This window comes from Drosophila albomicans, chromosome 3 (assembly GCF_009650485.2).
Source record: "Drosophila albomicans strain 15112-1751.03 chromosome 3, ASM965048v2, whole genome shotgun sequence".
NCBI lineage: Eukaryota > Metazoa > Arthropoda > Insecta > Diptera > Drosophilidae > Drosophila > Drosophila albomicans.
In genome coordinates, this window is record NC_047629.2 from 10,570,954 (window position 1) to 10,583,718 (window position 12,765).

The window sequence follows — 12,765 nt, forward strand, 5'->3', positions numbered from 1 at the left end:
AGACCGTATTTTTTAGTCGCTGCACAGTCATATGGCTAACACCGAATTTTTTAGCCACTTTTCGAACAGATTCACCAGCTTCTAGTAAATCAAGAATGATCTTATTTTTTTCACTAGCCATTACAAATTCAATTACCATTAGGCTTTAAAATATCAAAATTCAGCGAGTAAAATGTAAACAAATAAACATTAACGGTTAACTTAGCTTTAGAGTTAAAAACCAAAGTTTTGCCATTGTGAGTGCAAAACTGTAACATTTGACTTTTTTTACAGTTTGGCGTGTCATTTTCTTTAACTGATAACAAATGGCTTTAAATTTTGCTTAATAATAGTAAATGATATAACCAATAAAACAAGACTAAGATTTTTAAAATCCGTCCATTAGAAAAAAAGTTACAGACCTTTGAAGTTGCAACAACGAACTCGTGTTACAGTTTTGCTCGTCAATGTATGTCTGCTCTTCATCAAAATGACAAGTTGTATGAAATCTTTTCTTTTCAATACTTCAATCTTCAGTTGTGAATATTGTACTTTGTACTTATCTTTCATATTTTTGTCATTTTATTATTTAACTATAATTTTTTGTTTAAGCTAATTATCCAGACATGCTTCCTGCTAAAGTACTTTGAAAGCGGAAGTCAGCCAATAGCAATGGGACTTTTTGTCTATACAAAAACCCATTAAAGTTCCATTTAGCCGGTATCTAATTACAGTTGTTAAGGACATGTGCAAGTGTGTATACTTTATCTGGAATTTAGTAACACGCTTGCCGGTTCTGGCCATTGATCATCTGAGCCTCAAAGTAACAGTAAACACGCATCGAGCGCAAAACTTCCCATTGACACATCGTGTGGTTGTGTTGCCAGGCAGGAGCTGAAGTTCAACGACACGGGCCAAGCCCACGGAGACAAGTGAATGGTTGGTTGGTTGGTTGGTGGGTGGGTAAACACAAGCAACCCCCAAGCCCAATATCAATTCTCTTTTGCCAACCCAACACCCCACGCAATGAAGCGCACTTCCTTGTGGCAAGGGGACAAATACCTGCCCACCCAAATGCCACCTCCTACATTTATGGAGCCTTCTCCTTATTTGCCTTTGCCGGCATTTAGCTTGCTGTGGCTGCCATTATGAAATTTGTTGCCGGCGCCAGCCGCCAAATCATAGAATTGTGGCGCCAGTTTTTTCTGTGACTGGCAGGGAAGTTTCTCCTAGCACGCGACTCGTAAAAATATCCTTAGAGTGGGATGGAGGAGACGGGGAGGGTGGGTGTGTTTTGACTTAATGACAGGAAGTGACGTCATCGTCGCTCTGCTCTCGGGGGTGAAATTTTTATTTGCCGGTTTAAGTGCGACATCGAGCGACGCTCGGGGTTCTAGGCCAAGCGTTGTAATGACGAATGATGTCATACTCGACAAATACTGAATATGATTGCCAAGAGGTCGTTGACAGGGTCACAGGCTGCGACCAGTGAGGTTTTAAAAAAAAAACAAATCCAATGTTAAGGACACAGTTGAAAAATATTATAATCAACTGTAGTTGGACGTGTAACAGCTTTTACGCATTAAAATCAACCATGCAGTACAATTTATAAATAAAAGCTGGACATATCAAACGGCATCTTATATGTTTAATTGCCAAAAGACAGTAAAGCCCAAAAACTGTTTTTATGGCCAACAAGAAGAAAAGCCACAACAGAGCTGTCTATGTGATAATAAAATCCAAAAGAGCCAAAAGCAAAGAGTAAGAGTTTGCCCAGTAGTTCATTGACCCATTTAGTTGTGTTTGGTTCCTATGGAGTGGAGCCACAAAGCGAGCCAAATTTCGGAGAGTAATGAATAACTTTATTATGGTCCCGCTTTGCTTTTTCATCAACGTTTAAAGACCCTATTTCCATGACAATTCGCCGCTAATTGTTTGATTTTGATCAAGAATATAAATGCACTTGTCAACAATTTGGTTAAGATGGTTACATTTCTTCGTTTTATATATAAATCAACAATCTTGTGTCTTAAGTGGCCGCAATTTAAATCGAGACAACATTACGAAATAAGAGAATATTCTCTTTACGACAGAAAAAGTCGTCGAGAACAAAGGTCAAGCTTAATTGAATTAGAGGTGAAGTTATTCCAGCGATTTCCATACGAAAGTACATGAGTCGTGTGTATCTTATATGTGAGTGTTTTTTTTAAAGAGAACTTAAGTCATTAATGAAAGTGAAATGATGGTACTACAAACAATAGTAAGAAGACGACAACCGGAATCTGTCTTGCTTGCATTCATTATAAATGTTTGTAAATATTTATATAAGCATTTGCAAAACCACCTATCATAAATAACAATAATAATACCAACACTGGCGAAAACTTGTTTTCGCTGAGTGACATCATTTGTCGACTGTCTAACTTGGCTGATTATGTTTTATGAGGAGTGTGTGTGGGGAGAAGAGAGTAGTAGAAGGAAAATCAAGTCATCATTTTCAGTTCCACCGCCAAACAAATTACAGATGACACATATCACTTAATTTTGGCAAACAAAACTTAATTATAGCAATTATGGCGTAAGTCCGCAGCGCAGCCTAACCAAACATGAATACAGAGTGAGAACCACAGAGAGAGAGAAAAAAACAGAGAGAGCAACTTAAGGTGTGGTTGCTCTCGCTATCTCTCTCAACATGTGACGCAAGAGAACTGTCAACAAAAACGATAAGTCGGTCAGCTGGCAGAACGAAATAGAAGCGAGCGAGAGAGGCACGAATCGTGTGTGCAAAAGAGAATAAATTGAATATTGGGAGAACGTGCGGCGTTAACACATCGCCATTTATTCACTATCATTGCACATTTTGAAAGACAAACATTTACCCAGAGTGAGAGAGCAAGAGATAAAACAAGTCAAGTTCTGTTTGCTTCTTGACATGTTTGTTTACCATCCACTTGCCTCCTACCTTCCACTCTACTGACTTATCGTTATCGATTCATGAGTGGTCTACTGCTACGTTAAAAAACTCACCTTAAAAATGAAATTGTTTCACGTTTAATACTCTTTTTTATCTTGTGAATTTTCTAGTCTGCAAATAGAAAGAGAAAACATAAGAACATAAGTAAAAGAGAAAATCGAATTGTATGCAGATCAGCATATTAACGACCTCCGTGTCCGCAAAAATGCAACAGTTACAAACACAAATATACACACACTTGTTATTCTACATTTTCCGACTTAAAAAAATCTATGCAAAAAAATAAAACTGAGGAAATTATTGATGCCGCCCCCCACAACAGTGTTGTTGCTTGGCTGCTGCTGCGTCGTCGGCATCGGCGTTGAATGATGTCATGAAAATATTTTTAGTTAGCGCGCGTTCAAATATTTTCGTATTACTGTTCGTTTTATGTGTACTCTGTACACTACCACATAATGGGCATCGAGGGCGCGCTAGCTAAATACAAATAATTGGAATACTCGACGGTTTTGAAGCTCTCTTTAGCAGGTGATTTTTAAATAAATTCATATGTAATTTCATATTACACTTTCTACAACATTTACATATTAATTACAAAATATGATGAGCTGCTAATGCATGACTACACTTGCCTTAGTCAATTAAAACGCCAACCACTCAACTTACCAAAATACCATCGAATTTTTCGGTAGCATGATCAATTAGTGTGACCACACTTCCCAAACAACAAATTGCAAATGAAATTCCTCATGCCAACATTAAATTGCGAATTTTGTATAATAATGCGTGCAATGATTCCTACCTGCAATGCTTTGCTACTGGTGTTAATTTGCTATTTAATTTCGAGAGACTCTCAGCAAAATTATGTTTGCGGTCAAACATGCAATCCATTACTCACACACATGCACTTTTGTACACATGTGTATATGTATATAGATAATTCACAAAGCAACGTCAAAAAGTCTCGCCCCGACGACGAGATGAATGACGAGGAGGAGTTGTGTTGGTCGGTTTGTTTGGCTTTACTTTTGGTTTTTAGTTATGACTTTTAGAGGCTTGGGCTTGCCAATACGTAGAAGGAAGATATAAAAGTTGTTATGTAATCGTATCGAGGCAAGTCGAGTCGAGTCGCGGCTTTCGTGTGCCTCACATTTTTTCATTATGAATTCATTTATGCAGCAACACGTTGTTTGCTTGCCTCTGCCTATTGTTACGTGTCCATGTGTTTGTGTGCTTTTATTATGCCGTTTGTGGCTTCATTGTTGCATTGTTATTGGCAAAGAGCAGCAAGCAAAGCTTTATAATAATCATATTTTTTCATTGACATTTGCGAGTTTAAGTGGGTTATAAGCTTACCACACTCTAAGGCTACAAAAATGTTAAAAATACTATGATTTAAACACATGAAATTGCTTTCCCAATTTAACAGCACTGTCAGCTGTTCGTGATTCTGGCTGCGAAATTGCATTTAATGCTACGCTATTCACTTTTAAATAACATTAATTAGAAACAAATTGTTGCAATTTACAGACATTTTTCCCACGCCCACACAAACAAAAACCATGAAACGAAATTAACCTAAAAATCCCATTTGAAATGTGGATCATCAACGAGAGAGAGAACGGGAACGGGCACAAAAGGAAGATAATAACGGGTCTTCAAGTCGTCGTCGTCGTCGTCGTCATCCCAATGCAATTGGTGCGTTCAAAACGAATGACGAAAAACAAGAACAACAATAACACAGCTGTGTCGTGTTTCTCAGCTTCAGTTATTTTATTGCTGTTGTTGTTGTCGACACAGACATTTTTGTGCTCCTTACTCTCTTTCTATCTCTATCAAACTCTGCTGTTCTCTTGCACTTCACACACAACACATTTGGTATAATTAACAGCATTGTCGTCGTGCCTGAGCTTTTGCAGTCACTGCCTCTGCTGTCTCCGTCTCTGTCTGTCGTCTGTCCCTTTCGCTGACATTGTGGAGAGTTTACTGCTTTTTGCTTTGCTCTTCTCTGGTCTATGGTCTTCCTGATTTTTCTTATAAGATTTATGTTGTGTTGCAGCAGCACAGTTTGCTGATGTTATTGTTGTTGATGTAGCCTGCCTGTCTGATGCAACTGTACATTTGTCTGTTGTCTCTGGAGTTGTGATTGTTGTTGTTTTATTGATGAGCTGCAGTTGTTTAGCCAGCAGCAAGAAGCAAGAAACGGCAGCAGCACCAACATCTCTTTTTTAATCTTACTTATGCATGAACGTGTGTGTGTGTATTTGTACATGTCTCTGTTTGAAGCTTGGCACGTACGCCTCTTTATTTATGCATTTGTCTACCACTCTTGTCTCAATGTGTGTTTGTGTTTGTATTTGTGCCTGGCTGAAGCGGCTTTTCAATTGCCCCAAAGCAAAAGACGAGTTTACTTTTCTCTCTCGTGATGCAGTTCTTTCCCTCCAGTTTATTTTCCACGCTTTGCTATTTAGACAAATTGTGTTCGGTGTTAGAGCAGGCAGCAACAGCGTTGCCAGACCGTGGCATTAACGTCGAATAAGAAGCTGCCATTAATCAAAACGAAAGTCACAATTATATGCACTTAATCTCGAAAAAGGAACGAGAAAAAAAATTGTAAATCAATTAATCAACGACTGACAACACGGCAGAACCAAACTGACGTCAGTCAATGGGAAATTAGATAAGCAGCAGCACGCATGAGTAAACAAATTTCAATTAAAATACATTAGCTAGCAGCAACAGCATCAGCAGCTTCTCCAATAATTCTCTATTCAAATATGTGATGTGTGAGAAAACAACACCCTGAAAGAATTGGAAAGTTAGGGAAATTTCTCTGTTGCAACATCAATCAGTCTCGACTTTGATTACTTCTTATCAAGTGAGTCATGTATTGAGTTATACCCGTTTTTTTGTTTATACAAAAACCTTTGTATTTATATTTGTATTTGTACTTCCGTCACAAGCAAAGACAAACCAACAATAAGAAAAACAACAACACAAAATCAGAACCCAAACTAATTTTTCACATTCAAACATTTGTTGTCGCTCGTCGCTTTTTCTAGGCTGCCTCACAATTGTTTACAGTTTTAACTATGCACTTCCTCCCACAACCACACACACACACTCTCACATTCATAGTTTGCCTTCCGTCTCATTCATACGTTCAACAAATTTTGATTTGTCACTTGAAATAGCAATAGTAGCAGAATATGTGACAATGGACTCGTAGTTTCCAATTCGTTTGTTCTCTCCATAGTGCCATTCTCACCCATGGGCGCCAGTATTTTTTTTTTTTTGTCGTTGTTTCGACCTGTTGAAGTTTCTCGGTCGGTCAAAATACAAAGCCCCTTTCATCCATACTATTTTTCAAAAGCTCGCAAGTGCAGTAGCACTTTAATTTAGCAAATACACAAAAAATTGTGCAAATCAAAGTATGTTTTAAAGGGGGAATATATCTCACAGAAACATAAACACAAACACGCAGTTAAGTAGTAAAACACAAAAAAGAGTAGTCAACTGCGACATACCAAATTTTTTTTTTTTTTATTTAAATTAAAAAAATGTGAAGTTCAATATTAATATTAAAGCATAAATAATAGCTCTAATTCTTTTATTTTTACTCCACAATTATGATTCAGTTTCACCTAAATATTGATCTATTATATTAAATATTTGTGGGAGCTTCAGCTTCAGTTTCAAGTTTGCTTGCATATAGTTTACGTTAACTTTTTGTAATAATAATTGTATTTAAATCTTAGGGAATCATTTAGAATTTAGATTTGATTACGAGGTGTTTCCTGCGTCTTAAGAATTTTAAGCTCTTTTGAGTCGTACCATTTAATTTACTAACTTAAAATACCTCTCAATCCTATGGTTAAGGGGTATAAGAGGCAGAATTCAGATAAATTATAAAACTCATCAAGTCTGCATGTGTGTGTGTGTGAGAGAGTAGGAAGCGCAAATTCGAATTAGCAACAAAAGGCAACGAATTTCAATAGAAAATGCGCACAACGATGACGTCATTTTGTTGGAATAATACCTGACTTTTTTCTTTTTATCATGCTATTGAGCCACTCGCTTGCTTGCTTGATTAGTTGTTATGCCAATATGATATGCGCCTAACCACAAAGTTTCACAGTAACGCACGATTGCGCTCTTTATTAGTTCAACAGTAGATTTTCTTATCAGGCTGTAACTTTTTCAATTGCATTTTTCGAAATCTCTCTCTCTTAACTACGCTCTCTTCCTCTCTTACTCTTTCTCAAGCTCGGCATGTGCTTGCTAATTGATGGCAATAAAAATATGGCTGCCACAAATAGAAAATGAGGTTAACTACTGCCGAAAGAGCATACAAGTACACGCACTCACACTTATTCACACACATTACAAAGGTATTCGTTTCGCATCCAACTAGAGAACAGAGTACAAGGCAAGTTCCGATTAGATTGTGGAAACAGCATAGACAACTGATCAGACATGCCGGGTACATGCCATTTGCAAATCATTTTGTATGGCAACACTGGTCAAATAAAGTTGTTTTTGTTTTATTTGTTTGTATACCGATGAATTCGATAATCGAATTTCGAGTATAGTTTCCACCACAGACAACATGGCACAGTAATACTCCAAGTAAAACTTAAAGTGGCACACACATCGATGCTGTCATTTGCAAATAAACAAGTTTCTGATATTTACAAATCTGTTTATCACTTTTTGGTTCAGCAACAATAACAACGAAGTAACGAGGTTTTTCGACAAATCGAATGCAAATGGCAAAGCTGTAAAACGAGCAAAAACCTAGAAAGAAACTCCGAAAAGTGTGTCACACTCGAGACGCGAAGCTTGTAAGCAGATGCGCCGGTTAAACAACAACAAAAACAACTGCAAACCATTTATCAGCACAAAAAAATGCATTAGATACGCGTCGAAAAAAACTACTAATAAAGGCGGCAGTTATAATCAGAAACCTGTATGACAACACGTCGTTTGTTATAATAGAGACGTGAAAAGAAAGCTCAATGTGCATATTGTATGTACAAATGTACAAAAATGTACATCTGAATGTATGCAAGTAAATCGGCTAACAAGCTTTCCCACCCACAAAATGTAAATGCGAGAAAAGAGAGATGTTCTTAATATGACTAGGCAAAGAAAATACTCAATTCTGCCCTGTACTCTGACCGAATATAAACGCAAAGCGTAGCACAAAAAAACACACTCCTCCGGAATGTGCTTGACCAATCCCAAAAACAACAAAAAAGTATTTCTTTTCTGGTGTGAGTTAAAAGATGGCGTCACCGGTCAAATGCCAGCCACGCATAACAGTAAAAGCGCGATGTCTACATAAATGTGTTCTTAAAAAAATACAAAACTAATAATACTGTAAATATACTATGAGGGAAACATTGAAATCAAAATTCTAAGAAGTTTTAGATGGGCTCGTCAGTCGTCTTCGTTGTACTCACCGTTTTTAGTTGCTGTTTTTTGACGTAGTCCTCTCGTTGTTGCTTTTCGCTTTTCGTTATTATTGCGTGCTGCTGCTGCTTGTTGCTGTTGTTGGGACGTCGTTTACACAAACACAGACATATAAATTCGACTAATACACAGGCACTAACACGCGTTCGGTTTTCGGCATACAACTGTATGTAGAAAATATATAAATGGGGAATGAATTTTTATTATAATTTTGTATTCTGCAATGTGTTGGTTGGTTGCTTTGTGTAGCGCACAGAATTTATTTGATTTCAATGTCGCCTGCAATTTCGGCAAGTGGCACACGGGGCTCGACTCGCGGGCTCGATTCGCTTTCTAATGGCGTTGTTTTCAGTAATATGGCGGGGTCTTTTTTAACGGCACTTGCACAGTTCACTAGCTATTTATTTATTTTCGTTTGCGATAAAAACAATTTGCACAAATAATCTTTAATTCAAATAAATTTGTGTACTTAATATTTATTTATCATTAAATTCAATTAAAATACATGTATGTAATTAAATCAGTAACGCACACGTCTGTCGTTCACAAGCGCACGTTAACAACAGAATAAGATGAGCAAATGAGCGCTATACGCTCCGACTGGAAAGCAATCGCATGAGCTAGTGTTGGTAAACGATAAGTGGGCGTAGCGAGTTATTAACGTCAGTGGACGCATACTCAAAATGGGAATATTTTATATAGACACTCATATAAATTTATTCATATCCGCATGAATAAAATATATATTTATTAATAATATTCGATTGGACAAAATGCACAATAATAATAAATCTTTTTGTAGAATTAAGCAAGAGTGACTGCAGCACTTTTAGGTTTTGTGCATGAGTGAGAGCGAGACAACTATACGATTGCCACCGCTCTCTGGAAAATGACCGCAAAGCGGCCTGGAAATCATCATCCTGCAACGCCCAAGTAAAAAAGGGAATATATGGATCTATGTTTGTGTGTGTGTGAATGTTGGTAGCAGCGAATGTGGGGAGCAAAGCAAGCGTGAAAAAAACAGCGCCGCTCACGTACAAGTAAAGAGAAGGAAATGCTAAGTCCTGCCTGACGACGCGTTGACCACAAAAAAAATATGCGACACTTTTAAGTATTCTGCGAGGGCAAAAACTATGTCAATTAAGTCAACCGCATACGCATATGTATATCGATTATGTCATATTATTTATTCGAACACAGTCAGTCGTATGTATGTATACACGCACACACAAACGAAATTAACACTTGGCGGCGTCTCCGTCACCGGCATGCCGTGGAAAAAATCGATTGATCAGTTTTAGCTTGTACGTTGAATGCTTTGCAACTCAACTTCATCTCGCACTTATAGTCCACAAGCAGTTATTGCTGATTAACAATTGTATTTGAATTATTGAACACCTTTCTTACAGATTTTTAAATGCAAAATACACAGAAATCACAGCGCGACGTACGTGCATTCGCTTCGGCTTCAGCTTCGTATCCAACGTGACCGTATTCAATAATACTTTTTTGATTCGAAAATATACCAAGATAAATTGCTTCCTTAATTGCCAGCAGGTTATACTGCATAAAGTATACTGCTATTTGTCTAAGTTTTAATTTTTATTTCTTTTACAAAAGCCCCACAGAATATAGCTTACTATTCAAATTTCAACGAATAGATTTGTTGATCAACAAATTTGGTAAACGTGAATACCAACAGGCTAGAGTCTAGGAAAAATTCCAAAAAGTATAGGACGTCATTTTAATCGCTTATTTTTATCGATAAATTCCATGATTCCCAAAATTTGAAATCTAATGCAAAAGCTAATTCTATTACTTTTTAGATTGTATCCAACTTTATTAAATAAACAGTTCAGCAGGTGCACGGCTGCAGTTTGTTTGGACGTTAACAACATTAAACATAATTCGATCGATACGATAATACATATGGAAAATGCGCTTAAAGCACTTCACTGGAAACGGATTCAATGAGCTTGAAAGCCTCCAACACTTCATCATTGGTCAGCAGACGATTGACAGCGATCCTTAGACTTGGACGCACCGGCTTGTGTTCCCTATCCTGTAAGTAGGCCGCTTGTACGACAGCAACGCCTTTTTCAATGCACTACAAAAAGAGCAACGAATTTACGATCAGAAAACAATAATTAATGTCTGCTTTTAGTTTACCTTGTCGGCCACCTTCGCAAGCAACTTGGCCTCTGTTTCAAAGTTGTCACGAGCCTGGGCCACGTACAAATGCTTAACAGGCGACAGCTTATCGCCACGCAGCTGCAGTTTGGTAAAGCCTTGGAACTGGTTGTGGACAAATTGTGACAGCGTTTGGAGCTGTTCAAAGATCTGCGGTTCACGCTCAAAGCGATCCAGTGCTGAAATCGCTGCTTGTGTCAGCATTGGTGGCAGCGAGGCGGAGAATATATAGCCCAAGCCGGACAGACGCTGATGCTCGGCTATAAAATGGGAGCCCACACAGAAGCCGCCAATGGTGGCCATGGATCCCTCCATGCCTGCCGATATCAAGTCGATTTCATCACGCTGCAATTAATAATCTTATATTGACTAAAATTCGCATTAAAAGTTTGCTTGCAACATACATCCACATTGAGATACTCGGTGATGCCGCGTCCGTGGCTGCCAAGTGTGCCAAATGAGATCGTTTCGTCCAAAAACAGACGCAACTTATATTGCTTGCGGAGAGCAACCAACTCGGGCAGTGGGCACAGCTCTCCCGTATTCATATAGATGCCTTCAACGACCAGAAAACGACGGGTTTTCTGCGCCTTTTTGGGATTCTTTATATCGCGTTTCTCCTGCTCCTGCAGCAGACGTTCCAAATCTTTGGCATCGTTGTGCTTAAAGTACACAATGGTGCTGCGCGATGCATCCAAGCCCTTTTGTATGGAAAAGTTGACATCTTCATCTCTGTAAAGCAAAAGATCAGTACTTGCTATAAACAATGATAGATTTTTGGTCTTGCGGCTTACACAAAGATGATGTCGCCACGCTTGGCATAGGCGGGAATGGCACTTGCGACCGTCGAGAAGCCATAAGAGTAGACAATGGCCTCCTCCAGGCCCATGAAATTAGCCAAACGATCTTCCAGATCCAAGTGCACATCCATGGTGCCATAGAAGCCGCGTGGGCCGCATGAACCGACGCCATATTTGCGCAAACACTTGCAAGCCTCCTCCAGAATCTCGTTGTCCTCAAGGAAGCCCAAGTAGTTGTGCGATGCCAAGTTTAAGCAATCATGCCCGTCGACCACAACCCGCTTGCCGACTTTCGACTGGACGAGGCGAGTACGTAGCAATGGATGCTCGGGATCTGTTTCGCCCACCAATGGCTCTGGCTCGTATTGATCAATGAGGTACTCCTGTTGTTCCTTGGTCAGGCGACGTCCGCCGCGTTTATGCAAGAGCAGCCAGACTACTGTGATCAGCAGCAAAGTTTCCAGCACCAGCGCAAAGGTCGGCGTCTGTAAATTAACATCGAAGCACATGTGAGACATACATAACTCTATACTTATTTATGTATGTATGTGTATGCATGCATATGGATATTAAGTATTAGTCGCTCTACTCACGTTGCGAAAGATGCTGCCGATTTCGTTGAACAATTGTATACCAATCATTGTGCCAGCGAATTGATCTCTGAGCTGTTTATTTTATTACTCTGTGCGCTGCAAGTGTGAAAAAATCAATTAAAAGTCACGCCGCCCGTCTTTTTTTTTAGTGTTCTATGCGTCATACAAACAATGATTTCTTATCGCTCGTACACTCACACATTACACATATGTTGCACATACCTTACGAGTGGGTATTATTCAGTTATGTTCGCGGTAAAGCCAATGATATTGACAGATAATACCTTCCACCAGCACACAAATTCACTTTCGATCTTATCAAAATAGAATAGGCTGGTGCAGAAATATCGATGACAGTATCGATGCTTTTGCTATTTTAAATGTATCGATTTCTGTTGATAAATATCGACTATTTTTGCAACCAAGTATAATTGTTATTGTTTTAAATGAAAACTTTTAATGTAGGTTTGGATGAATTGTTGCACTCTTAGATGTCATTTTAATTTTTATTAAAGCCTTTTTTATTAAAATGTAAGAATTATAAATACTATAAATATTATAACCAGATATATCGAACTTAAACTCCAATTTTGAGCGGAAAAAGTTCAAATTACTTTTAAAGACATTGCTCATTTAAAGACATTGAGACATTGGGATGTCTATAATCATTGCCAAAATTTTAATGACTTCAAAAACTTATTGAAGGTAATATTTTAATGGAAGATATACCTTTATGTATATTAATAACATAAAT

General features: G+C 38.3%; 2 protein-coding genes across 10 annotated transcripts in view; both read right to left on the reverse strand.

The window, feature by feature from the left end:
• Positions 1 to 9,946, reverse strand: part of LOC117571732 (protein hu-li tai shao) — a 32,599-nt gene extending 22,653 nt beyond the window's left edge. For 5 of the 9 annotated variants that reach the window (XM_034254046.2, XM_034254045.2, XM_034254049.2 and 2 more), the window contains exons 1-3: positions 9,836 to 9,941; positions 8,419 to 8,592; positions 3,007 to 3,064 (exon numbers count right to left, since the gene is read on the reverse strand). The gene's annotated coding sequence lies outside the window, so the exon portion shown is untranslated. Of the gene's footprint in view, positions 1 to 3,006; positions 3,065 to 8,418; positions 8,593 to 8,960; positions 9,040 to 9,835 lie in introns of those variants that run through there. The other 4 variants (XM_034254040.2, XM_052005175.1, XM_052005176.1 and 1 more) reach the window with 4 other exon arrangements.
• A 292-nt stretch (positions 9,947 to 10,238) lies between these two features.
• On the reverse strand, positions 10,239 to 12,372 carry LOC117571733 (serine palmitoyltransferase 1). Its single transcript, XM_034254052.2, has 6 exons — positions 12,234 to 12,372; positions 12,012 to 12,107; positions 11,413 to 11,903; positions 11,023 to 11,350; positions 10,598 to 10,963; positions 10,239 to 10,535 (listed from the first exon to the last, which is right to left on the reverse strand). The coding sequence occupies exons 2-6, from the start codon at positions 12,057 to 12,059 to the stop codon at positions 10,371 to 10,373; spliced, it is 1,398 nt and encodes a 465-aa protein (XP_034109943.1). The 5' UTR covers positions 12,060 to 12,107; positions 12,234 to 12,372; the 3' UTR covers positions 10,239 to 10,370.
• Positions 12,373 to 12,765: the final 393 nt, after the last annotated feature.

Coding starts and splice junctions, on each gene's coding strand:
- LOC117571733 (XM_034254052.2), bottom strand. CDS start 12,059: ATGATTGGTATACAATTGTTCAACGAAATCGGCAGCATCTTTCGCAAC. Junction 11,351..11,412: donor CGTGGCGACATCATCTTTGT/GTAAGCCGCAAG, acceptor TTTGCTTTACAG/AGATGAAGATGTCAACTTTT. Junction 10,964..11,022: donor CCGAGTATCTCAATGTGGAT/GTATGTTGCAAG, acceptor TATTAATTGCAG/CGTGATGAAATCGACTTGAT.